The sequence below is a fragment of the Engraulis encrasicolus genome, chromosome 4 (genome assembly GCF_034702125.1).
Source record: "Engraulis encrasicolus isolate BLACKSEA-1 chromosome 4, IST_EnEncr_1.0, whole genome shotgun sequence".
NCBI lineage: Eukaryota > Metazoa > Chordata > Actinopteri > Clupeiformes > Engraulidae > Engraulis > Engraulis encrasicolus.
This window is the reverse complement of record NC_085860.1, coordinates 30,131,424-30,156,145: the sequence shown is the minus strand read 5'-3', so window position 1 is coordinate 30,156,145 and position 24,722 is coordinate 30,131,424. Positions and strand designations below refer to the sequence as shown.

The following is a 24,722-nucleotide window of genomic DNA, read 5'->3' as shown; positions in this document are numbered from 1 at the left end:
CGGCTTCTCCACAGGTGCTGTGCCGTAGACTTCATGCAGGCCTCCTCCTCCTTCCTCCTCCTCCTCCGCTAAAACAGACAGTGATTGATCATCCCATCCTACTCCATACCCTTTTCCAGGCACTCTCATGCAGTTGAGCGTTTTTTTTTCTCTTTGCTTCTAAACTGCCAGTAATTGGTAGCAAAAGGCATTGTGTTGTGACGTTGTTAAGGTAACGCGTGTATGTGTGTATAGAGTGGCCCTGTTCTTTAAGACGAACATAATGAACACAAGGGGTAATGCTATGTGTGACATTTTTCTAAGTTGCTCCTCAATCACTCTTTGCTGCTCTTTTCTTGAAGTGAGTTTTTTATGCATCCATCAGTGTCAAACATAATGCCATCTCACTACTTTAAATCAGAGCTTGTGAAACACCTTTGCCCTTATCCACCAGTGATGATAATTTCTCAATTCCCTTTACAATGAGTGGTCGATTGGTTAACCCCCATAACCCCCCCCCCATGACTGATTGGTCCACAACATGAGCCAATGCATCACTCCCCCATGGCTCTAAAGTCCTTTTCTGGGTCACCTGGAATGTTTGTGCAGCGATGCAGCTTCGTAGTGGATTTGCCCGATTTTATCTCTTTTTTTTTCCCCCTCTTCACTAGTTCCCCTTTTCACAGGGAGTAAGTCATCAATGTCTCAACCACCCCAATCCTCCCAACCCACACTCCCTCTCCCATTTTCCACCACCCCTCCTCCAGTCCTCCGCCTCCTGTGCCCTACTTTCTTCAGTCCACACAAATGGATTCCATCCATGTTGCGAGAGTAGCCCTGGCTTCCGCCTCGTCTTGCAGGGGGTGGGGGGATCAGTGGGATTTTTAATGAAACTTGCTCATCTGCTTGGCAGGAGGGCTAATGGTCAGAGACAAGTGTGAACACCACCACTGCCCCCCCTCCTGCTCTCAACACCCCCCTCTCTCCCCGCTCCCTGGCCTCACCTTACCTGCTCTCGACACGTCGCTAATGCCAACAGTTGGCATGGTAATTGGCTGGCTGTGGCCTGCATCGGCCATTTCTGCCTGATGAGAGATGCTATCGCTCTCCTGGCGGAAATGAATAGAGTCTGCGCACAGCTGCTTTTGGTCTGAGGTAGTGCAGCGGTGCTGTCTGTCTGCCTGCCTTCGCCGTCAGCAGCAGACTGTGACCCCATGTTCTTTTAAAAGAACATGCATACCACTCCGTTGAGTCACCACCGCAGAGACAAACTTCGGGTAAACCTAAAAGATCACTTTAAAAATGAACATGCGTTTGATACTGCAGCTGTCTGGTCTGTCTTGATGGAGCTGCACGTGGGAGTTGATAGATGCGTAGCTGGCACCGTAGATGTTTTCAGAGCTCTGTGGAATAGAGTAACTTGTTAGGTTTTCATTAAGGAAAGAAAACATTGTTTCTATGTATTTAAAGCTTTTACGTTTTTTAAATCTCACTTACTGTAAATAATTTTGACAAAGATGTGGTGGAATGGATGGAAGGAGTTCCATATGAAGAGGAGTTTCATATGAATTTCTTTCTATTGTGTTACACAACAGTTAAGACAGTTAAGACAATTCAGGTGTCTGCCTATGCATTTGACAGCATGTTCCTATGAAAATTAGATACACATTTTGTTTTGTTTAAAATGTTCCACTGGTTGAGCGAAATAATAATAACAACAACAACAACAACAACATAACAACAACAACAACAACAATAATAATAATAATAAACTTAAACGTACATGAACAGAGCTGCTATCACAAGATGTTTTGGTCTAGACATTGCACCCAAATGACAGTCTTTGGCTAACTGTGTGCTTTTGAGCCACTTAAGCTAAAATCCCCCATGCACTAAAATACACCTGCCTGACAGCAAAATTAGGTGGCAACAAATGAGATTCAAAGTTGCTTTTTTACTTAAGCGAGAGAAGCCAAGCGTAGTACTTTAAAGTAGTCCTAGGTCATTGCTGAGCTAAAAATAGGCTATGAGATCACTCCTCTGTAAATTTTTCATCCACACTGTGGTGCGAGGGAGACTCAGGGGGATGCTGGGCTCGCCTCTGCCGTAGCACAGCTCTGCTCAGACGGGTAGAAACACACCGACTGAGCCCTGCTTCCCCTGCTCTACCAAACCCAGGTAGAAAAGAGAGCGCCGCTCAATATAAAACACTCGTTTGAATCCCAATTTCTGCAAAACCCAGGTAGGGAAGAGACGAAACCATTGCACTAATAGTAGAGGATTAGTCCATCATTGCTGGAATGGTAGGCTGCCCATCAAAGTGCTAAAATGAGTCTAATGCCGGACATATGATTTAATCATACGCCTTGTCTTCTGGCTGCAGAGCATCGATGAGCATCTTTGTCCCCTTGTTCGTCAAGTTGTCAGTAGACGTGTGATTATGTAGGTGCTGATTAGACTGAAAGAGGGGGTGTCCTATACCAATCAAGGCCAATTTGCTGGCGAGTCCGTCTGCTATCAGAAAGGCTGAAAAAATCAGAAAGGCTGAAAAAAAAAGCATTTTAGTGAGTGAATGCCAGCACCATTTTAATGATGTGAACAAGATACTAGTTGGGAAGGGACTCTGATTTGATGTGAAAGTTTTTTTTTCATTGCCCATATTCACAACAACTTATGCTATTATTTAGCGTTGCATAATAATCCAATATGCTGACTGTCTGGCCGTGCTCATTTTGAGCACACAGAAAGCCTGCACAGACACAAAAACCAAAGAGTGTGCAGTCAGCTTTCTAATAATTGGCAGCAGCACAGAATCTGCTTGCTTCTACACTGGGCTAAATCTGCCAATACTTCCCTGAGTTGCACCATTAGCTAAGAGTTGAGCTGTACAGTAAGTAAATCAATCGACCAAGGTGAAATGAAAACATTCAAAGCCAATGTCTATCCCCCCTCCCAAAACCCCCACCCATACCATCTTAAATCCTTTTCACCTGTGGTTATTTTTTGGCCCACATCAGCCTTTTTAAAATACTCCTTTCAGCTAATAGGGAGCTGTAAAGTAAAGATCGTGGTTCTGGTCAAACTCTGGTCCCTTTCTTGGTAATCATACATTAATATGGGTAGACTAAAGACTCCAGCATCCTGAATACCTTGCTGGCCTCGCTCGAAAGGTTTGTGTACGGTCCCGAGGATATTTCAGCCCATCATGCAGCGGCACTGTCTGTGCTGTGCACTTTGGCTGCGTTTATTTTACTTTGCTGTATAATTAGACCAGGCAGATGGAGGGTAATTGGCAGCAACCGATGGGTGGGGATGGAATCACCAATGCAATTACCACCAGGATGAACCCCCCTAACTGGTGGAGGAGGAGGAGGCCTTGGTGAAAAAGGTTTGACCTGAATGTGGACTGCATGGGCTCCATGACCTCATAGTAGGCTACTTAAGACGGAGTGCTGTACTGTACTGTATGTACACCACCAGGGCTTTGAAAAGGCTTCTCCGTTCTTTTTTTCTCTCTCGAATCAAATTTAGTCTGTTCCCTTGTACGGTTTAATCATCTCCGCAGTCTTCTTCCCTAGTATGTAGTCCCAAAGTACGGCTGCGCTCTTTGAGAGTAATTTACTACTAGGAAGATAATCTTGGTGGTATTCTGAGGCAGATGCGTCGTCCAATGATGATTGATGTTCATCGACCCATTGACAAGAAAATAGGTCTGCGATATGAAAGGCAAACATTAAGCTACCTTTTCTACAGGAAGACGATGGGCTTCATTTGAGCTCCTCTCTTGCTGTCTTCCTAGGGAGTTCACATGCAGTTTACCCACTACAATGAGATTCATTACTATTAATCAGGCCTTTCATAGCCAATTGTGCCTCTGAGTGCTTGCTGGATTCAATTCGTCTCTATCGGCAAAGCATGCATGCGGCCCACTCACAACATGAAATGATTTATCACCTGCAAATGGCATGTAGTAAGGGAATGACAGGCCTTTCACCGTCGGCAGTGTCCTTTGTTATCCGCTTTTCCTCCACGCTCTGCCAGTTTTTGATTTGTTGTGTAGTGTGATTTCAAGCTATTCTGCTCCATTTAGGACCCCCACACAGGTATTGCTGATGAGATTTCTGCCATCTGTTGTGTATGAGGGTGTCAAATGCAAGGTTACAATATTTGTTTATCAGCATGTTATTTCAATACAGAATGTGTGAATGTATGTTTTATGGAAGCATACTCAGAAATGTACTAATATTTGAGAAAACTGTGAAAAGAAATATGAAGTCCTGAACGTTGTCCATTCCTCAAGAAGGATTTTTATCAAATCACAGGATTTTGGTCAAGGACACTTGTTTGATGGCTTGAGAGGTATCCAAAATGCTGGATAAAATCTCACTTGCAGAACAGGCTGTGTGCAGGAGCTCACATTTTTTTTACCAACTTGGAGACTGTGAGTCACTTACTGTTTTTTTTTTTGAGATATGAAACATTTTAGGTATGACCTGACCATAATATTATTTATTGAATGGAATACTGGTATGCCATTTATTTCTAGAGGAGTTTGAATACTATTTACAGGGTGGATAAAAAATGCAGCTGCTTTTCTCCTTAAAATTCAGTATCAGTGTCAGCTCAATCCAAGATGATCCCTCTCCGTTGGACAGCAGCACCAACCCCAACAGCGGCAGGCAGCAGCACGTTAGCGTTAGGGCTACAGGAAAGGCATTCCAAAATAAACCACCCGCTATCATTAAGACAAGGCTTTCCTCTGCTTGTTTTCAGAGGCCCAGATAACCCAGGGAACGAGTTCCAGCAATGCTAGCATGTGTTTTTGTGGTTCAGAGCCGATAGACAGCTGTGTTATCTCTTTGCTCCCAGACAGCTGTGAAGCTCGCAGGTAGGAACGGGCGGGCGCGGGAGCAGAAGCAGTTTCACCACAGCAGCAGTAGCAGCACTGTCTGACAGGCTACATTGTAGAAGGCTCCTGTCCTGTCATTACCACTGCTGCACTGTTCCCCCGAGATAACGCCGGATAGCCCCCAAAAAATAAGATACGGATAGCTGTGCTACTGCTACTGCTACTGCTGCTATTGGTGGGAGTCAGAGATGCAGCCTCCACAGCTCAGGTGCCAGATATCGACGAGTCCTGACGCTTGTGTTTTTTTGATAATTTCAAATGTCTGAACAGGCAGCGGCAGAGTGGAGTGATTTTATTTATTATTTATATATATTTTTACTTCATTGTTTATTCATTTGTGAGCTGGCGGCAGCAGAAACAGAGGTCTTCTTTGTGCTTGTTTCCTTCCATGCAAGAAGCTTGGCTGAGTTTAATTGGGAGTCTGGGAGCTCGCTTTTTTTTACCCTTGAACAAAGGCTCAGACGATTCACATAGGTGTGACGTTGATTGATTCCTCTTTTCTTTTCGCAGGGGTGTGAGGAAGAGAAACAGGAAAGGGAAGAAAGGCAGGCGCTTTCTATTAATTTATCCTTTTTTTCGGTGCGAGTGAGCGGCTTGACCCAGATATTTTTATCTAAGATAAAATGTGGCCACGATTTCTCATGGACTCTTTTTAATTTGTTTATTGTACTTTATATATCTAACTGCTCTGTTGGACACTGTCTCACAGCAGGAGGGTTGGAGGATTGCAGTTTGTGGTTATGGCCCTGTCTGCTGTGTTTAATGCGTTACTATGTGTGTTAGCGTGCATGTGTGTGTGTGTGTCTGTCTGTATTGTTCTGTCTGTGTGTTCTTTTTTGTGTTTGTGTTGCGTCTTTGTGTACTGTAGGTGTCTTTGTGTCTGTGTGTACGTACTTGTGTGTGTCTTTGTATGCGTCTGTTTATGTGTGTGTATTTGTGTGTGCCTGCCTGTGTGTATCTGTGTGTCCTGTGTATCTGTCTGTGTTTGTGTATTTGTATGTGTCTGTGTTTGTCGTTGAAAACAGCAGGCCTTGGCTTAATAACATGGCAGTGCACAATAACAGAATGCACACTCAATGCCAGTGGGGGTGCTACCAGTGGCCCCATCCACAGAGGTAGTGGGGGGAGTGGCAGTTAGTGGTTCCCCGCTCTTAAACTGGCTGGCATTATCCAACAAACCTCACATCTGCATCAACAAGGGTGTCGTTAAGACTCCCACGCAAAGTTACCCGTTCCGTACCACAGCGAGACGAGAACAATATTGGGCATTAATTGAATATTTCCCAAGTGAGTGAGGGACTCAGTCTCTCTTTAGTAGCAGGGCCCTTATTTTCTTCAGCCAACATCCTTTAAAGGAGGGCAGCCTTGAGCGTTTCAATACACTGGGACAGGCCCTGGGGGTGATGGTTATTATTGCTGTTTGTGCAAACACTCATGGAAAAGCAGAAAGCACATGTTTTTTAGATGCTATTCAGCTGAAAAAGACAACCTCCCTGCTGTACCTTGTCCTTCATTTTAGGGCCAAGGAGTTCGTAATGGTCTTCCCAGTCACGCTTGACTACCCCTCAAATTCTAACACACAGTAGTATTATTCACCAACTTACTGCATTACTAGAACATATCATTAGTCCAAACATCATCTATAGATGTACACATCTACAGTGTACTTGCATTAGCTTGTAAATACCAGTTTTCTTGTCTGTTAATATTTGCATTTTATTTGTACATGCTGCACAGTGTTGTATAAAGTACTGGAAAGTCATACTCAAGTAAAAGTAGGGAAAGATTAAGTACATATATTTTGTTAATAATCAAAGGCAGTCTGAGTTTGAAAGATTCTACTGCTTTTTAAAAGCAAGGGTTTTAAAACCTTTACAGTGGTTACAATGGTTACTGTTATACAGAAAGGGTAATGTCTCTCGGACATCAGTAAATCAATAGCAAAAATGGTCCCCCACACAGCCGCACACCATGACTGTTGTTTTTATAAAGAGGAGATTATTTGTAGCAAGTAACTGTAATCTGTATGTACCACATTGAAAATGTATACCTGCATAAATATGCAATTGTAGTGAAGTGAAAGTGAAAGTAATCATAATTGTAAAAACTCAAGTAAAGTACAATGACTTCCAAAATATTTAAGTTATATACATTAGTTATGTTATTAACCTTACTGTTCTTTTACAACCTCAACCTACTCTTCACAGTGAAGTACTTTAACATTACTACACAGCACTGACGCTGCACTCTATATTCACTGTTGTCATTTGCCGAATCGGAATAAATGCATAAATAGCATTACTCTTTGCTTGAATCTAATCTGATCTAAGAGGTTGACTTCAGCGGTGTAGTCTACTTTTTTGAAGTGGGTATACTGTATATTTGAGCATTGTTTGAAGTGGGTATCCTGAATATATTTGTGCTATTCAAAACAATGGATCACTCAATTTTAAGTGGGTATACTGAAATCCCTGAAATTTAGAAGTGGGTATACTCCGTATACCCGCGTTCTACGTAGACTACACCACTGGTTGACTTGAATACGTGCTGTCTCCTACAGATATCAACGAGTGCGCGGAGGGGAAGCACTACTGTCGTGAGAACACCATGTGTGTCAACACCCCCGGATCCTTCATGTGCATCTGCCATACTGGCTACATCAGGATCGATGACTACTCCTGCACAGGTAAGACACTGTGGCATTATGGGAAATATATACGTATATAACATGAATACTAATGTACTCATATCTTACTTGGCAAGGGGTTAAATGACAAGAGAAGGGATTATGCTACAGTGGACTTTGTGTAACCAAATTGGTAAAGGTAACCAAAATGTTATAACATGGATAATAGAATGGATAAAATCTAGTGTGCATGAGTTCACATTTCTGACCAAATTGGAGACTGCTGCACTGTGGGGAAAACATAACCTGAATATTAATGTATTCTTAGTTTGCTTTGTAGGCAAAACAAGGGATTGTGCAACAATTGAACTGTCTCTATAAAATTACTCACTTGACAAAATGATTTATGTAGTTGGTCACATACATACGTAGGCTATGAGTTTTTATTGAGTGACGTGACCTTTGTGCTGTTTTGTTTGAGTACGGATGCAGCAAAACCTCATGTGTTGCAATACTTAAATTTTATTGAAGCAATGTTAAAGACTTCTGGCAAGCACAAACCGTGCACATAGATTGAAACTTTGTGAATACATTATTTTATTGGAGGTGAACTTTGTAAGTTTGCATTTTAACTTTATAAGATTTGTAAGGGTATTCAGGTGTGCTCCCCAGGGCCACAGCAATCAGACTCAGAGCTTCCACAGATAGTGGACAATTTAATCGAACAAAATACGGCAAATACTATTTCCAACCACATCTCTGGAACTCTTTACACATCGAACCAACTCAGCCTTGAGTGAGAGCATGCTACTTTTCCACTTCAGCTTGTTTCTATTAGGTGTTTGTCAATCCATTTGCAGAGTAGAACAAATTGTTGATTGTCCAACATGTTGAAGAGGTTTGAACTCTCACAACTTTGTAACTTTCACAACTTTGGACTCAAACAAAAAGCCGCTTGGTGTTTTAAAAGTGTTCATCCTCCCCCTGCTCCTACTGCTCCTCCTCCTCATCTTCATCCTCCTCCTCCTCCTCTTCTTCTTTGTTATTAGACAGCGTTGGACTGAGACTAGAGAGTAGACTAAACCTGATGTTATGGTGTAATGGAGATGGGTTTTAGATTGAAAGCGGGAAAAAATACACTTGTTCTGGCCTTGTAAAGTGAAACAATTCAACCCTCCGCAAAAGAGAAACACAGAAGAAAAAGACCTTATACATCCTTTACTGTTTGTCTCGGATAAGCAAGTTTCTGGTACAAGGTTCATTTGATCCAAAACACTTTGCTGTGAGGTAGACTGAATACGTGTGTCATGTGAGAAGTCAATACAATTTCACTCATCTGAATCTGTAGAGTCTTTGTATTTCTCCCAGATGGCAATGTAGGTACATAGGTACACAGATATTTAACACGTTAAGACACAGCGTTTTACCTGGTTTTGGTTTTACCTGAATGGCAATGACCAAGTCGTAGTGCATAAAATAATGAAAAAAGAAGAACCGCAACACCGATGCTCCCATTTACTTCATTTTAATCTTGTGACGTTTCGGGCCACCCTGGCCCTTCCTCAGACATGAGGAAGGGCCAGGGTGGCCCGAAACGTCACAAGATTAAAATGAAGTAAATGGGAGCATCGGTGTTGCGGTTCTTCTTTTTTCATTATTTTATGAACTTAACTGTCTTTTGAACCTGCACCCGAAAGCATCTGGATGTGCGTGAGATTGGACTTTGACAAGTCGTAGTGCATACCATAACTAAAGCCCCTGTGCATTGTCATAGTATTGTAGTACTATGCTACTTAACTTTTCAGTGACTATTACAGCGTGCTACTGGTGGTACATACAGCGTGCATTAAAGGGCTACTGCATACTTGGAACTGTGTTGTGAATTCAACATGTCGTCCTTTGCTGATGATGAAAACACTGTGAGATGTGAATTAAAAGCAGTGGACTGAGCCCCAACATGTATAGTCCACAGTGACCTGTGGGGGTCCTTTCCAGTGATTGTACTGGTATACCTAAGCTCAGACTAAAGTTGCTTCTACACTGCTGGTACAAACACCAGCATAATACTGTACAGTTGGAAGTTTTTGCCTCTCAAAGAGCATTTGAAAAAGGCTTTTGTAGGTCAGCTCTAATTTTACATCAGTTGGCAGTTTCTGATGAAAACTGTCAGTGAGATGTCACAATATACATGTGTGACAGTTACACGTTTTACAGCATTTCAATAACTGACAATGCTGTTAGAAAAGGATGCAGGAAATAATCATTTTTAGAAGATACTGCCAGATACTGGTTAGCTCAGGAATTTATTTTTCATGCAATAGAAACTTTCTTGTTCTTCTTTAAAAGTCATTTATAACAACTTGGGAATAACTTTTCTTTCTGCTGACTGAGATGTGTTTAACTCTTAACTCCAAGTATTATTTATTCACTTTCGGTATGCGTTTGGAGAGATAAATAATTTCATCTCGTGTTTTCTCTGATATGCCAGAGAGATTAATAATAAAGGCGAGAAGATGTAATCTAGCTGCAGTAATTTTACACAGATCACGATTAGAGTGCCTCGGAGCGGCAGAAGTTCTGGACTTGGTTATATATATCTCCCTATAAAAGTCAATTCATGTGATTAAAGTGGGCTTTCTGGGGGACTGATATAATGACTTCTGTAGGAGCCCGCCTCAGTAAAATGGCTGTCATCTTCAGCATAAGTTACTGGGATGCTGCTATATGCGCACAATAATTGTTGCCGCGTGCGCTGTGAAATATTGCCTGTACGCCTGTGGGGGTCTAATGTGAAGAAGTGTGATTTATTACACTTTAAATGGCCTCAGATGAATAACCTGTTTGGATTGCATCAAGACCGATATTTGAAATTGACCATTTATTACGGGCTTGTCCTGTTGAATTAGTATTGGAGGAGGGGGGGAGGAGAAAAAAGGTTCAGTGTGTTGTAAAAGGGTGAATCTCCTGAAGGCTGATGCAAGTGAAAGCAATAAGAGCGACCCTGAATATCTACTCTGAAAGCCGAACGCCATAATGGATTATAGGTGTGTGTCAAGCAAAAGCTAATAAGTCACTCTCTAATGCTACAGTAAAAGTTTTAAGTGGTGCTGTCAAACATCAACACACTCATTTGCAATAAGCGAGAGAAAGTGGAGAATGGAGAATTGCTCTTGAAAGGAAAGATTTTTGAGTTGTGAACCTCGCCAGAGGTGCAGTGCTGACACATGGACAAAGGTTTGACTAAATGGATTGAGCCTGTCCTCACCATATTCGTCTCTTTCAAAAAAATCTCAAGCCACAAGCCAAAGAAGTGGATCTGCTGAATGAAGCGCCCACTATGCTTTCTTTTGGTCTATCCATCATCACCAGGTCAATCCGACTCATGGACATGTCACACATATTGAGGCCTGACGGGCAAGCTATTGAATAAGGCAAGGATGGCTGACTTACCAGAGTACCGGAATGAGGCTCTATTTGGGAAGTGGAATGAGGCGATATTTTCGATGTCATATCAGGTGTTAAACACTCCATGAATTTAATGAAAGCAACCTTGACTAAAAAACTAAAATCTATCTATTGTCATAACAATCATTCAACCAGTCCATTGAATATGAGGTAATTATGTTTAATGCTCTCAAGCTCTTTGCCAATTAACCAATGGCATTGGTTTCTATACAAGAGACACACTGGTCACAACATATTGTGCAATCAAGCGCTTTCCTCTCTAATATGACATTATATGAATTCAGTGCTAATGTGTTGCGTCTACAACTTTATCGTTGTTATTATCATCAACTCTATCACTAATGTCTTGCAATAAATCTTTCTAAACATACGCGAGAGATGGTTGAAATTACAGACACTTGGCTTTTTACCAGAATGAAGTACTTGGGAAAAGACGGCAGGCGTGATCTGTTTCTGCACCACCTCTGTGTATTGATGTAAATTCTGAGAGAGAGCTTTTTTTCTGGAAAAAAAAAAATCTCAGCCAGATTACAAATTAAAAATATCTGCTCTCAGTCCACTTCTTAAACACCAATCCAATTTTTGCACACACACAAAAAAAAAGCTTCTCCCTTTAAAAAACACAAACAGGAAGTGAGGACGCAGCAGTTGGGACATTACTTTCTCTCAGCCATTCATTTGGAAGAAGAAGAAATGAAATCCCAGCACTTTGTGGTCTGCCAGCGGGACGGCTAAATCGAAAGATTTTCCTCTGTATGGGAGAAGCATCCTAGGCCCCTGCCAACGTTTAATTAGATAGAACCCATACTCTTGGGATTATTAAGCTTGTTCAGAAGCGCTTTCTAACAGTTCCCATGGCTTCAGTGCCATGTGTGTGAAAGGGAGCTGGTAAACAGTACCTGATTCATCTTCGGGAAGCTTGTTCCCTCTCTGAAAGGCCCCCCTGCATTGCATTCACATGGACAACGCGTCAGGCCCAGTGGCCTCAGGTAGTGTAATTAATGAGGAGTGGACATCTGTTTGGTTTGGATGGCCACCCCGGAGGGATCAGCCATTTTCCCAGTGTGCCACTTTCCAGTGAAGTGCACGGAAGGGCGTTCCTGGGAAGGATAAAAACTGGTGACATATATTATCAAGTTTGCATTCAGAATACACCAACTTCTGATGAATCGCAGCAGCCTTCACATCTCCCGGGATCAAAGCAATTAGCAGTATATTGCAGACTGAAGCAGTTTGTTCTGCCCCGGTGACAGACATAATATAGTTATATAGATAATTCTTTGATTTACCTGACATTAGCGATTGGGAAATGTATTCGCAGTGGGTGTGCTAAAGCAGCCCAATACGGCCTCAATAAATTGAGGTGTAAAAGGTCAGGCTCTTCACATTCAATTGCGGCACTGATGACATTGACGAGGGTTTCTTTTTAACCGCACGGCTGCTTCGCTGCTGTGCTGCAGCTGATTGCTTTTCTTACAGTAAATCTTAAGGTACCCTCATGTTTACTGTAGCTCGACTACGTATAGCCGCCCTCAAACCACTTCTTTCCAGAGATATAAATACACAGTATGAGGCCGCCTCACGTTTGTTGTGCATGGCAACCACATTTACTGTATAGGTATTAACTTTGTTAGCATGATCCTTTCCTTTTAATAGTGGTGGATGGATGGATAGAGTGTTATGCAGTAGACTGTTGTGTGCTACGGTATAAAAGCCTTGCTCACACCCATGCACGAGTTTCCCCTTGAACATGAAGGTCAAGATCTCGTCCTTTTTTGCTTTTAAAGAAGAGCCTAGGGTGCCCTCTGCTCAGCGAGATTAACGTCTAATCCTTGAAAGGTAGAGCGCTGGGCTGCATGGGCTCCTTTGAATCTTATTAAAGGGCCAGTCCTGAGGTGTGTTGCGGTGCTTTTAATCTGGTGATAGCAGTCCCACCCAGCCTTTCACCGAGGGGGAGAAAGGAGAACGGAGAATGGCGGGAGGCGGCACTGCCTGGATTAAAGATCCGTGTCTCATGCCGCTGAGAGCTCTGCATCTCCCGAACGCCAGGGTTACATTGTGACTTATTCATTTGACAGATGCTTTTATGATGCGGAGAACGATCACAAGAGTGGGTTACATTACGAGTTAGTGGATGATCGAGGTGAAACCATACTGTAGTAGGCAACACACTGTTACATGTACTGTAAACTCCTGCTTTGGTTTTGTGACACAAATGGCATCGACATTTCATTGTGGTTTCGCAGGATTTCTGTGGCAGCTACATGAGTGGGGACTGGTTCTACAGAAATGGGAAAGAAAAGAAAAGAAAAGAAAAAGGACAGGGAAAACAGTGAAGAAAAAAATGAATATGATTTGAAAAAAAAAGTAGAATGCTGAAAGTTCTCACAGGGTCTAAACACACATCAGATGTTCACTTGTGCATGTCCTCATTTCTCTCTCCCGGTGGAGAGAAAGCAGCGCGTGGTGGAGGTTTGCCACTGATCTAGTGCCCGTTAGGGCTGTAACGATATTGTATCGAACCGAGAAATCACAATACTGTATCGTGATACAAGGAGGCAGTATCGTGATACGCCCTTTCAAAGTTTTATTACCCATTAGTCCAGGTAATAACCTTAAGATTTGATGTGATAGTGTTTCCAAACTTCAATGGAGATATATTTCAGAAATCGTGGGGTGTATCGAACCGTAGGTCAAAAATCGCGAAAAGAACCGAGTCATGAGTTGAGTGTATCGTTACAGCCCTAGTGCCCGTGTCTGTCCACATTTGCCACAGCCACCCACAAGCTGAGTTTTGAATTGTACGTCTCCTTTCAGTCCACCCTGTATGTATGTATCGACGCGTCACTTCCATTCTTGGCTTAGTGCAAACACGGGCACAATGCCTATAGCTCCCTGCAGCTGCCTCCAACTGTTCGGGAGATGCGCGCACACAAAACTAGGTTTGTCCCTGGTGGCTGTCTGTACATAATTGATTGTTTATCTGTGTGGAGCATGAGCGACAGCAGTGAAGGGGAAGCTGGAGCGCAGTGCTCCCATTTGATTGGCGGCAGAACTCCTTGTTATGCAGAGACGATTCTGCCATCCTTTCGATTTTTCAGACTGACGGCACACACCAAGTTCAGGTCCCGCAGGCGTGAACAGACATGACCTTGGGCTAATCTTTTTTTTTTCCTTGGGTGACATTTCATTTTCTCCTCCCTTTCTATACAGGGTTGATCGAATGGGGGGGGTTGAAGCCTGTTTCAATGCAAACCAGCCACTGGTGGTGACGGGGTCACCGTAAAGTAATTGTAAATGTCTCTCCGTCCCCGTCAGATGCAGCACGTGTGTTGAGCCGATCAACCGAGTGTCAGTCACAATTTAGATGAGCCGCCTGTAATCTGAAAACATGGCACGCCTTGGTTTTATGAAATGGAAAATGGAACTGTTCTGGACTTCCCATATGGATAGATAGATATGGACATACGCGTCAGTACTGCTCACATATGCACCAACACTCTCACTTTTCCATTTGGTTTGGTTTGTGACAAGTGAGATAGTGTGGAAATGTAAAAGCCATCGCAAGCGTTTAACTGTGACAGCATATGTATCCTAATATCATGTATCTACCACATACTATACTATTATTGAATGTACTGTATGTACGTATGTCATAGGATGTCATACTATGCATTGCATAAAATGGATGAACATAGATCCGTCCTTAGATTCTAAGATTCAAAATAAGCATGGCCGTCACAAAATAAACCCATAATTCGATATAACATCAGTCCTGTTTTGCTATATGTAGCCAGACACATCCGATAGGCGATGCTTGAGTTTCCACTGTGTTTCAGTTTTGTGTGCTGACAGATATGAAGGAGACATCCAGGGTTACCTTTTCGTTGCCTTTTTTGGTACATCTGTTCACCTGAGGATATTCACAGATGAAATCGTCAGCTATGTTGGAACGAGGATGATTCAGCCGGGGTTGGTTTATTTATGTGTCACCCACCTCCTTGTCTGGCTCACTCCTCTTCAAAATATGTTTGCACCAAAATAACTCCAGCGGAGGAAGGTGCAGAACACCCAGAGCCTTCCGGACTGCGCACGCACGCACTCATGCACGCACACATGCACGCACACATGCACGCACACATGCACGCACACATGCACGCACACATGCACGCACACATGCACGCACGCACAGGCATGCGAACACGCACGCACAGAGAGTGGTGGAAGGTGCAGAACACCCAGAGCCTTCCAGACCGTGCGCAAATGCGCGCGCACACGCACGCGCACACACACACACACACGCACAAGCACACACACACACACACACACACACACACACACACACACACACACACACACACACACACACACACACACACACACACACACAGCAGCAGCGAAACACTGAGATCCTTCTGGACACCCACACACGGCAACAGGAGAACATTCCTAATAGCATCCTGTGGGTGGATGTTGCTCAGGTGGATGTCGTCTCTTCACAGTACTTTTTTTTTTTTTTTTTTACTGTGTATCAAAAACAACACTCTTGGTGTATTGCTGGATAGGGCTTCTAATAAGATGAGAAGACAGGAAGACCGGTTTAAAACTGATTTAATTTTTTTTTTTAATTCTGTTTTTTTGATATTGTATTATATACATTTCATTTGAAATTGTGAATGTTGTTAGCCTGACAAACAGGACTAAATGTGACATTAAATGTGAATATTTAGTCTGGATGAATGACACATCGAAAGATTGTTGATGGAAACAACCATTTGTTTTTCAAACTGTGTCTGTGCCTATTGGCCAACGCTTTGTCGTCAAAACCCTCTCCGCTTTGCATCCAAAGATTCAAATCAAATCAAAACAATTCTCCTGAGTTGTGATTGGTCAGCCAGATTCAGGGCATTGGGGCATTGGCCGAAACTAGACTCACTCACAGGCAAAAATAATTTTGGCCGCTGGTGGGTGGGGCTAGTTTATTAGGCTAGAATGTTGTTATGAAACATTGTTTTGATCATTGTACAACATGCATCTCATTCCCACAGCCAAATATGAGACTTTTAAACTTTTAAAAGGTTTCAATATCTAAGACGACTTGCTTGAGTTGAAGAACTTTATAGGGACTCATTTGTCATGGCTCAGGTGGATTCATTAATTTACCATGGCTATTTGTTCAGAGGCATCCTTGCCAGCGTAATCACTGCCTTAAAAGCATTGCAGGGGGTTGGGAGGGGGAGTTGTTGTGTTGTGTTGCTTGTATCAGCATATCTCTTATCCTCTCCTTTGCTTCTTTCAGAGCATGATGAATGTGCAACTGGTCTCCACAACTGCGATGATAACGCACTCTGCTTCAACACGGTGGGAGGCCATAGCTGCTCCTGCAAGCCCGGCTACTCTGGCAATGGCACCGTCTGCAAAGGTAGGTCTGCTACTGCACACTATACCTAATCTTCACAAATCCCACAAATCCTGTCATGTGAAATCATGTGTATCAGGTGTTTTGCAAGGTAGGTGGGGGGATTATGCGATATCAGGGACATGTGACCATCATCAATGTAAAGGCTATGTTTTGCTGCTTCATATGAAATGTGATTTGAAAAAAAAATAGCCTCTGCAATATCTTCCAAAACATTTTTTAAGAATATGTGAAGGTGGGAGGCGTTTGTTGTTTGTTGTTTGTTGTCAAGGTGGAGGCCTTGACTATAAAGTGCAGGGCAGGGACGGGGAGACCCAGTGTATGCCTCTCACATACAGTATCTCTGCACACTCATTGCACAATATGGCGCCTGGCGTCTGTCACCTGGTAATGGGCTGGCATATGTGTCCGTGCAGTACAGTAGCCCCTATGGTGTGCTCACAGCCTAGTAGTGGTGCCGTGTGTAGACTTTATGTAGCGCTGCAGAGACTGCAGCCATCTGGAGCCAGTCAGACATCATGGGCCCCCCGTCTGCACGTGCTACGGTACCGGGCCACACACGCCGCACTAATTGAAAGAGCTGTCATCACCTATGTATCTGTACAATTTGGCTCACGTGTTACAAAGTCGCTGGTAATCTGTGTATAGTAACAGATATAAAGGCTGAAAGGCTTCCGTGATGCCAAAAATAAGAATATTCTACTCAATAAAACATAATAATGCATATTTTAATATGTTATGATATACTGTGTAACCTTCATATCAATCAATCAATCAATCGACCAATCAATCAAAATCAAGGCAATCGTCATTTATGTAATGTAATCTAAAATGCAATGTAATTTAGTGTGCATTCAATGTGCTTACTGTGCATTCTCTTATTATTGTACAGACATGGCTGGTTAGTACTGTGCAGAGTCTGGATTCAGTGCCAGATCGCTTATTAAAAAGTAGTGTTACACCAATACCGATACCAGTATCGGTGGATCGGTGGATTGGCACTAAAATGGTGGTATTGGTATCGGCGAGTACCAACAAATAGGGCACTGATATAATTTACAGATGCTTGTATGACACTTAAACAACCTTGAAATTAGTTATTTCATAGAGGTATTTAAAAAGTATAAAATGTTTTCCTGGATTCACTTTGTATTAGTCTTTTTGCTGTTTCACAAAGGTAGGCAGCAGCCTGACAAAGCCATGCAATGATTTTACATCCAAGTAGTATGCACTGCAGTTCTACATACAGTATATCACGAAAGTGAATACACCCCTCACAGTTTTGCAGATGTTTGAGTATATCTTTTCATAGGAAAGCATTACAGAAATGTAACTTTGACACAATGATTAGTGACCTTTTAACAACATATTTAACCGCTTAAATTTCTTGTTCACTCAGAAAAAACAAAATACAGCCATTAATGTTTGAACATGTACTCACAAAAGTGAGTACACCCCAGATTAAAATCCGGTAGAGAAGGGGCTATGTTGTCTCGAAATGAAACGAAATGAAAAGGGATGACAAGGGAGGTCATCAGTGTGCGTTTCAACCTTTCTTTGCATTGAACTTCTACATTTTCTGCATCTGGCTTAAATAGATTGGTGTGAGATTTGAATGCAATCCTATGGAGAATATCATGATCTGCTTCAGTAGTCACAGTGCATGTTGACATGCATGTTTCTTTTAGGTGTATTTCAGATTGCCAATGTTGACAGCATTCATGCATCCCCAAACCATGTCAGTCCCACTACCATGCTTGGCTTATGAGAGGATACACCTTTTTTGTAAAACTCACTTGTTTACCACCATACATGCTTGACACCATCTAAAGCAAATTTGTTTATCTTGGTCTCTTCAGATCACACAACATGGTTCCAGTGATCCATATCCTTGGTCTGTTAATCTCTCTTGAGACCAAGATAAACAAATTTGCTTTAGATGGTGTCAAGCATGTGTGGTGGTAAACAAGTGAGTTGTACAAAAAAGGTGTATCCTCTCATAAGCCAAGCATGGTAGTGGGACTGACATGGTTTGGGGATGCATGAATGCTGTCAACATTGGCAATCTGAAATACACCTAAAAGAAACATACATGTCAACATGCACTGTGACTACTGAAGCAGATCATGATATTCTCCATAGGATTGCATTCAAATCTCACACCAATCTATTTAAGCCAGATGCAGACTCAAAATGTAAAGGTTCAATGCAAAGAAAGGTTGAAACGCACACTGATGACCTCCCTTGTCATCCCTTTTCATTTCGTTTCATTTCGAGACGATTCGAGCCAACATAGCCCCTTCTCTACCGGATTTTAATCTGGTGTGTACTCACTTTTGTGAGTACATGTTCAAACATTAATGGCTGTATTTTGTTTTTTTCTGAGTGAACAAGAAATTTAAGCGGTTAAATATGTTGTTAAAAGGTCACTAATCATTGTGTCAAAGTTACATTTCTGTAATGCTTTCCTATGAAAAGATATACTCAAACATCTGCAAAACTGTGAGGGGTGTATTCACTTTCGTGATATACTGTATATAGGCCCTATACACATTTAAAAAAAGGGTGGTATCGGTATGGTATCGGTATCGGCCGATACTGCACAGCCAGGTATCGGTATCGGGGCCAAAAAATGGTATCGGTGCAACACTATTAAAAAGAAAGGTGGTCCATGGTTGTCCATGAAAGACAAAATACAGTAGCTGTGCCGTAACAGGTATAGCCAACATTAAAGCCTTTAGGGTGTTCCCAAACACAATATAATGCTTTGAGTTGAAAGTACACTATACACTTTTTAATGGCGATCATAAATCAGCACTATATATTTGACTACCGTAGCTGATGAAATCTTCAGGGAAATCTCCTAAAAAAATGTGTGAACCGTGCTTGTGAGAAAAATGTGGGCACTTTCAGGTTATGTGGATGTTTATTTTTTGCATATGGGTTATTCTGCTGCATTCTGCAAAATGAAGCTGATGAAATAGCGTAGCATTTTGTTGATGTATTGTTATTGACGCTCTGCGCAGACTGTTTATGTTTTTGTAAAGCACAAGTGGTTTTTTTTTGGCCGGTTTCCTGCCTGTCGTAGCATTTACTAGATTTATGCTGTCGGCGAATGCATATAGACGTATATATCTGCTGTTTATTCTCTCCTTTGCATGCGGTGTAGGTGCATGACACAGCAATAGATATCCAGTGGTGCCGCACCGCAGATGCTTAATGCACAGGAAGGAAAAGGGGAAAGTGGCTTAATATACTCATTTACTTCTCCGCCCACCCCCCTCCAGTGTGCTGAAATATTGACGTTCTCTAAAAGCACCACACACAATGCCAGGGCCATAAGCTATAATGATTTATAGCATTAATTAAAAGAAAGGAACATTTGAATAATGAGAGCGCAGTGCAGCTTTCCATCACGTAAACAATGCTCTCTCCCTTGACGGCTTGCTGACTGAGCGGGGCCACTTGCCTCTCTGTTTGACCCCCCCACAGCGCTCTGTGACGGCCTGTGTCAGAACGGAGGGACGTGCGTCTCGCCCAACTCCTGCGTCTGTCAGCAAGGCTTCACTGGCAAGAGGTGTGAAACAGGTAAGACTGCCCACAACAACTCCCCCATCTTACACAGCAGGAACTACAATCTTAGTTCAACACTTAGAGAGTACACCGGGAATACAGTCCAAAATATGTTTAATCAGCCTGATCTCCAAAAATTCCGTGCTCCTGGACACGGATGTTAAGGACACGAAATCCGTGTCCAGGAGCACGGATTTTGCCAAAATTCCGTGCTCCTGGACACGGAATTGTTTTCCGTGCTCCTGGACACGGAATTGTTTTCCGTGATGGGCACACGGAAGTGCTTTCTATAGGCTATTACCACAGCACTGTGTTAACTCTATCATTGGAAAATACATACCAAATGCTAATCCTAAACAAAATAATGCTGTAGCAATTTAAGTTGTGCCCTGACCAAAACATTCCCTAACCTTAACCTGTCATTAAAGACATATTTTTGAGAGATACCTTTTCCAGTTGGTTGCTAGGCTATCAAACTCATATAATGGATGAAAGAAAACTAGCTGTGCCCAGATCAAAACAGTCCCTAACCCTAACCTGTCAGTAAGAAATGTTTTTTTTTTTAGACAAAATATTTGAAATGAGAAAAATCCTGAGAAAACACAAGACTGTGGAAATAGCCAATAGAAAGCACTTCAAACAATTCCGTGTCCAGGAGCACGGAAAACAATTCCGTGTCCAGGAGCACGGAATTTTGGCAAAATCCGTGCTCCTGGACACGGATTTTGTGTCCTTAACATCCGTGTCCAGGAGCACAGAATTTTTGGAGATCATGTTGGTTAAATTGACTCTCTAGAGTCTAGATGTTTAATTAACACTGCATTTTTAATCGTGTACTTTTTTAAATATCTCAGGAGAACCTCCCACTTCTGAAAGTCAGGGAGTCAAAAGCTGGACTGTGTTCAATAGACTGACACTGACAGACCTACACCTACACAAGGCAAAGACTTCAGCGGCAACAGAGAACAGATACCACCCATTGCTATAAAGTATCATAAAAAGACAAGATTGTTTCTATTTTAACTTTGAGTGTTAGTATTTCATGTGATTTCACACATCGTTGCAAACCCTGTAGTGTTAAGGTAAATGATTGGAGGAGTGCAAATAAAACCCCAAATGGCCATTGTGTGCTGTTGTCCACTAGCGTCATTGCTCAGTAGTTTGTCTCTGGCATTGGCTGTTGTGATAGAAGGGTGTTGGTGTGTGTTTTGTGTTTGGCAGCAGCTCTTCCATGGCGGTATAATAGGGACATGGTTGCATGATAAAGAAGGCTTAGTTAACCTATAGGAAAGGGTAAACCTGCTAATAGATATGCCTGCAGGCATCATTTAGTTAAAGGGACACTGTGTAGGAAATGGTCAAAAAAGGTAATGCAACTGCTGCTCATTGAAACTGGGCTGCCTATTGCCAAATTTGATCTTTACATGAAAGTTTACTAAGTAATAAACAAATATTTTCTAGCAAGATCCAAGTACAGTCAGTTTTTCAGCTAAAAATGGCTATTTTTGAACATTAAAAATGGCGGACCATGGAGAAGATCTCCCTTTCATGTATGAAAAGTGCAATTTTTCCAGTCATAATGAATACTTCGAATTTGATGGTGGTGGTAAGTATTCATGAAAAAGGTAACATTAGTGAATGGGCAGCATGAATTCTGGAAATAGATAACTAAAAATCTCACACAGTGTCCCTTTAAGAAAATGAGGACTCCAGGGCTCCAACAAAGTGCAGGGCACTGCTCTGCAAAAGTTCGATTCCATTGTTTTCAATACAACCCCGCACATTGGTGCCAATGTCCGTGGCGATTAGAGACGAGTTCTATTGTGTCGGAGCCACCCATTGATATCCGTTCTCTGCTGTGGTGAAATTGTGTGCGGGAGTCAGAATTGTTCCGGAAGCGAAAGTGCTCCACAGTGCTGTCGGAACCGGTGTGTGGAGGCCCTTCACCTGGTTTACTACTTCTTAGTATACCCCCCTTGATAGCTTTCATTCATGAAAACAAACCCTGACCCTGCTCATCTGCACTAACCTTGCTCATCTGCCCTATCCTTGCTCTTCCTGTACTGTGTCCGCTGTACTTCCCCACATATTGTGTGGTGATTAATAAGTTGCTTTGATTAAAAATGCCTGCTAACATGTATGGTAATATTCTGCATTACATCGAGCACATTATATGGTAGGGTCCTTCTCTCCACAGCAAAAGCACAGGCCCATGTAGCTGTTGTAGTTTTCGCATACCGGTATGTTGATGCCCTGAAACACTGCCAAGAAAGGCTGTCGTTCTTTCATGTGTGGTTGCAAAACAAAATTATTGATGATCTCTCAGGGAAGTTAATTTAGTGTTGGCATGCGGCCTGTACATGTTTTTGAAGAATCATAAAAGAGTTAAGATTGCTTTCCTTGCTGCTTTGAATCTTGGCTAATCGAATTGAAAAGCTGCGGGCAAGATGTTTGCTGCACTACCTTGGTGGATTTTTTTTTTCATATTAGTTAACACAATGCTGTATAGTACACAATAACACCACTCCTGTAGTGGTTCTCATTTCAAAGCCCAAATCAGTTGCACTGGAGGACAATCATTTCACATCCTCGTGGGCCGTGGCCTTGCTTTTTGGCTCTGAAACGACCACATTTGGAGTCCAGTGCGGTTCCCATTTTTCATCGAATACACGTAATTAAGTTGTTTTTTTTTCCCCTCCTCGGTGCTGTATTGGGTTTTGAATTAGAACTTGAGAGAGTGAGTCACTATGGCATTCTAATCAAAAACGAATATAATCACAGTGGGTGTTTCATCAGATCTCTTCAAGATAGAGAGAACACTTGTATGTGTGTGTGTGTGTGTGACAGAGAGATAGATATGTGTGTGTGTGTGGGTGCGTGCGTGCGTGCGTGCGTGTGCGTGCGTGCGCGTGCGTGCGTGCGTGCACGTGCATGTGCGCGTGTGCACGCATGCAAGTGTGGATTACCTTCAAAGATACTCGCCTTGCTGATTTTTTTTTTGACTATACTGAAATTAGTCCACTCGGTGCAGATATTGTGCGAGCTCGACCACTCGCTAGAGAGGGCAAATGGAAATCAGTCTTACCTGCCTCTCCCTGCCCGCCTTGCCTTGCCAAAACATCCTACCCATCTACCCACCTATTGATTAAACACAATGGACCTCTAAGAGGCAACCTTGTATGCTGCCTGATTGAAATCCAATTGCTTTCTTCCTCCCAACAGCACCCACAGCGCTGTGTTCAACCATCCATCCCTCTTATCTTACAGACTTACACAACACAACACACTTTTTTATTTATTTATCACTGAAATGTGAAGAGCCTTATTTATTTTAGCTGGATGGTTTTGTTGTGAAGGATTTGATTCGGGTCAAGTTTAATGAGGTTAATTTGGTAGTGTTTATTCTGCACGGTTTGACTGTGTGGACTCATAAATGGGATGGCTTGCAGCATGAGAGGAGACCTGTGCGCTTCCAAGTAATCACAGTATTCGAGAAAAGTGCTTTGATACAAGCCCCAGGCGCCAGGCCATTTCCATCCCTATGCATGCAGCTAATCATCAGGATTGATTTGAATTCTACGAGCGTTGTTGCTGTGGGGTGACCGAAGCACTTGCGCCTGCAGAGCCATACAAGAATGTACGCTGCATACATATGGACTTAAAAATACGTACACATGCGCGCGTGCACACGTGCACACACACACACACACACACACACACACACACACACACACACACACACACACACACACACACACACACACACACACACACACACACACACACAGCTCTTCCATGAATACACACATACCGTATCTCACACATACCACAGAACTTCTCTCTTTTCTGACTCTCAGCCACCGGGCCACCGGAGGAAAATCGTGTAATTTTTGACTTTGTTGATGGGACGTCAACCAAAATTATTTGGTGTAGAGGGGAGGGTCACTGAAATTTTCATTTATTTATTTGCTGTGATGAGTGCAAGCTAAAAACACCACCTGTGATATGTTAGCAAACAGGCTATTTATGCTATTTACACAGAGGTCTGCATGCACAGAACCTCCAGAAAATTGGAATATTCCCAGCGAGCTCGCAAAAAATTGAATTCTTTACTGATGTTCTCTCAGTTTCCTCCTTTCCATGTGGAAGTGCAACCACAATGACAGGTCCTCACAGTGAGAAGCATCAGCTTGCTCACATGTACCTATATAGCTTTATTGATGCATTTCAAGCGGATGTTAATTATGAGGGAAGGTGCACGCATTTTCCCCCCTCACAATTAAGGGGGCGGGGTCATTTAAATATACTCATATAGTAGACAACAGTGGAGGATCATGTCCTACCCCAACCTTCCTCCTGTGCAGGGGCGCAACTACAGTATATGAGAAGTATGCCTTGCAGGGGGGCGCCAGAGAGAGGGGGGCGCCAAAGAGAGGGCGTTGGAGGGCGCCAAATAATTATTAAGTATCTTTTTTGGGAGGGGGGGCACCAAAATAGTTCTTGCATACCCCCCCAGAAAAGAGTAGTTGTGGACCTGTGAATAAAAAGCAAACAGTCCCTAAATAGGATATTTGTTTATATAGTATAGTAGCATTTTTTTCCATGGTCTAAAACCATGAAATTGTAAAAATGAAATATGTACTGTATTTGCTTTCTCATATCAACTGTATAAAATCATTCAGAATGAAAAACACATACCTACTTAAAATGCAAAGGTGATACTGTAGCTTCATACTGTTAGTGCTTTGTCA

General features: G+C 42.5%; 1 protein-coding gene across 1 annotated transcript in view; it reads left to right on the top strand.

Annotated features, from left to right (window-relative positions):
- nell2a (neural EGFL like 2a) overlaps positions 1-24,722 on the top strand; it is a 100,464-nt gene that overhangs the window by 44,024 nt on the left and 31,718 nt on the right. The window contains exons 13-15 of the mRNA XM_063197119.1: positions 7,449-7,574; positions 16,279-16,401; positions 19,891-19,986. Coding sequence (XP_063053189.1) covers positions 7,449-7,574; positions 16,279-16,401; positions 19,891-19,986 — 345 coding nt within the window. The remainder of the gene's footprint in view (positions 1-7,448; positions 7,575-16,278; positions 16,402-19,890; positions 19,987-24,722) is intronic.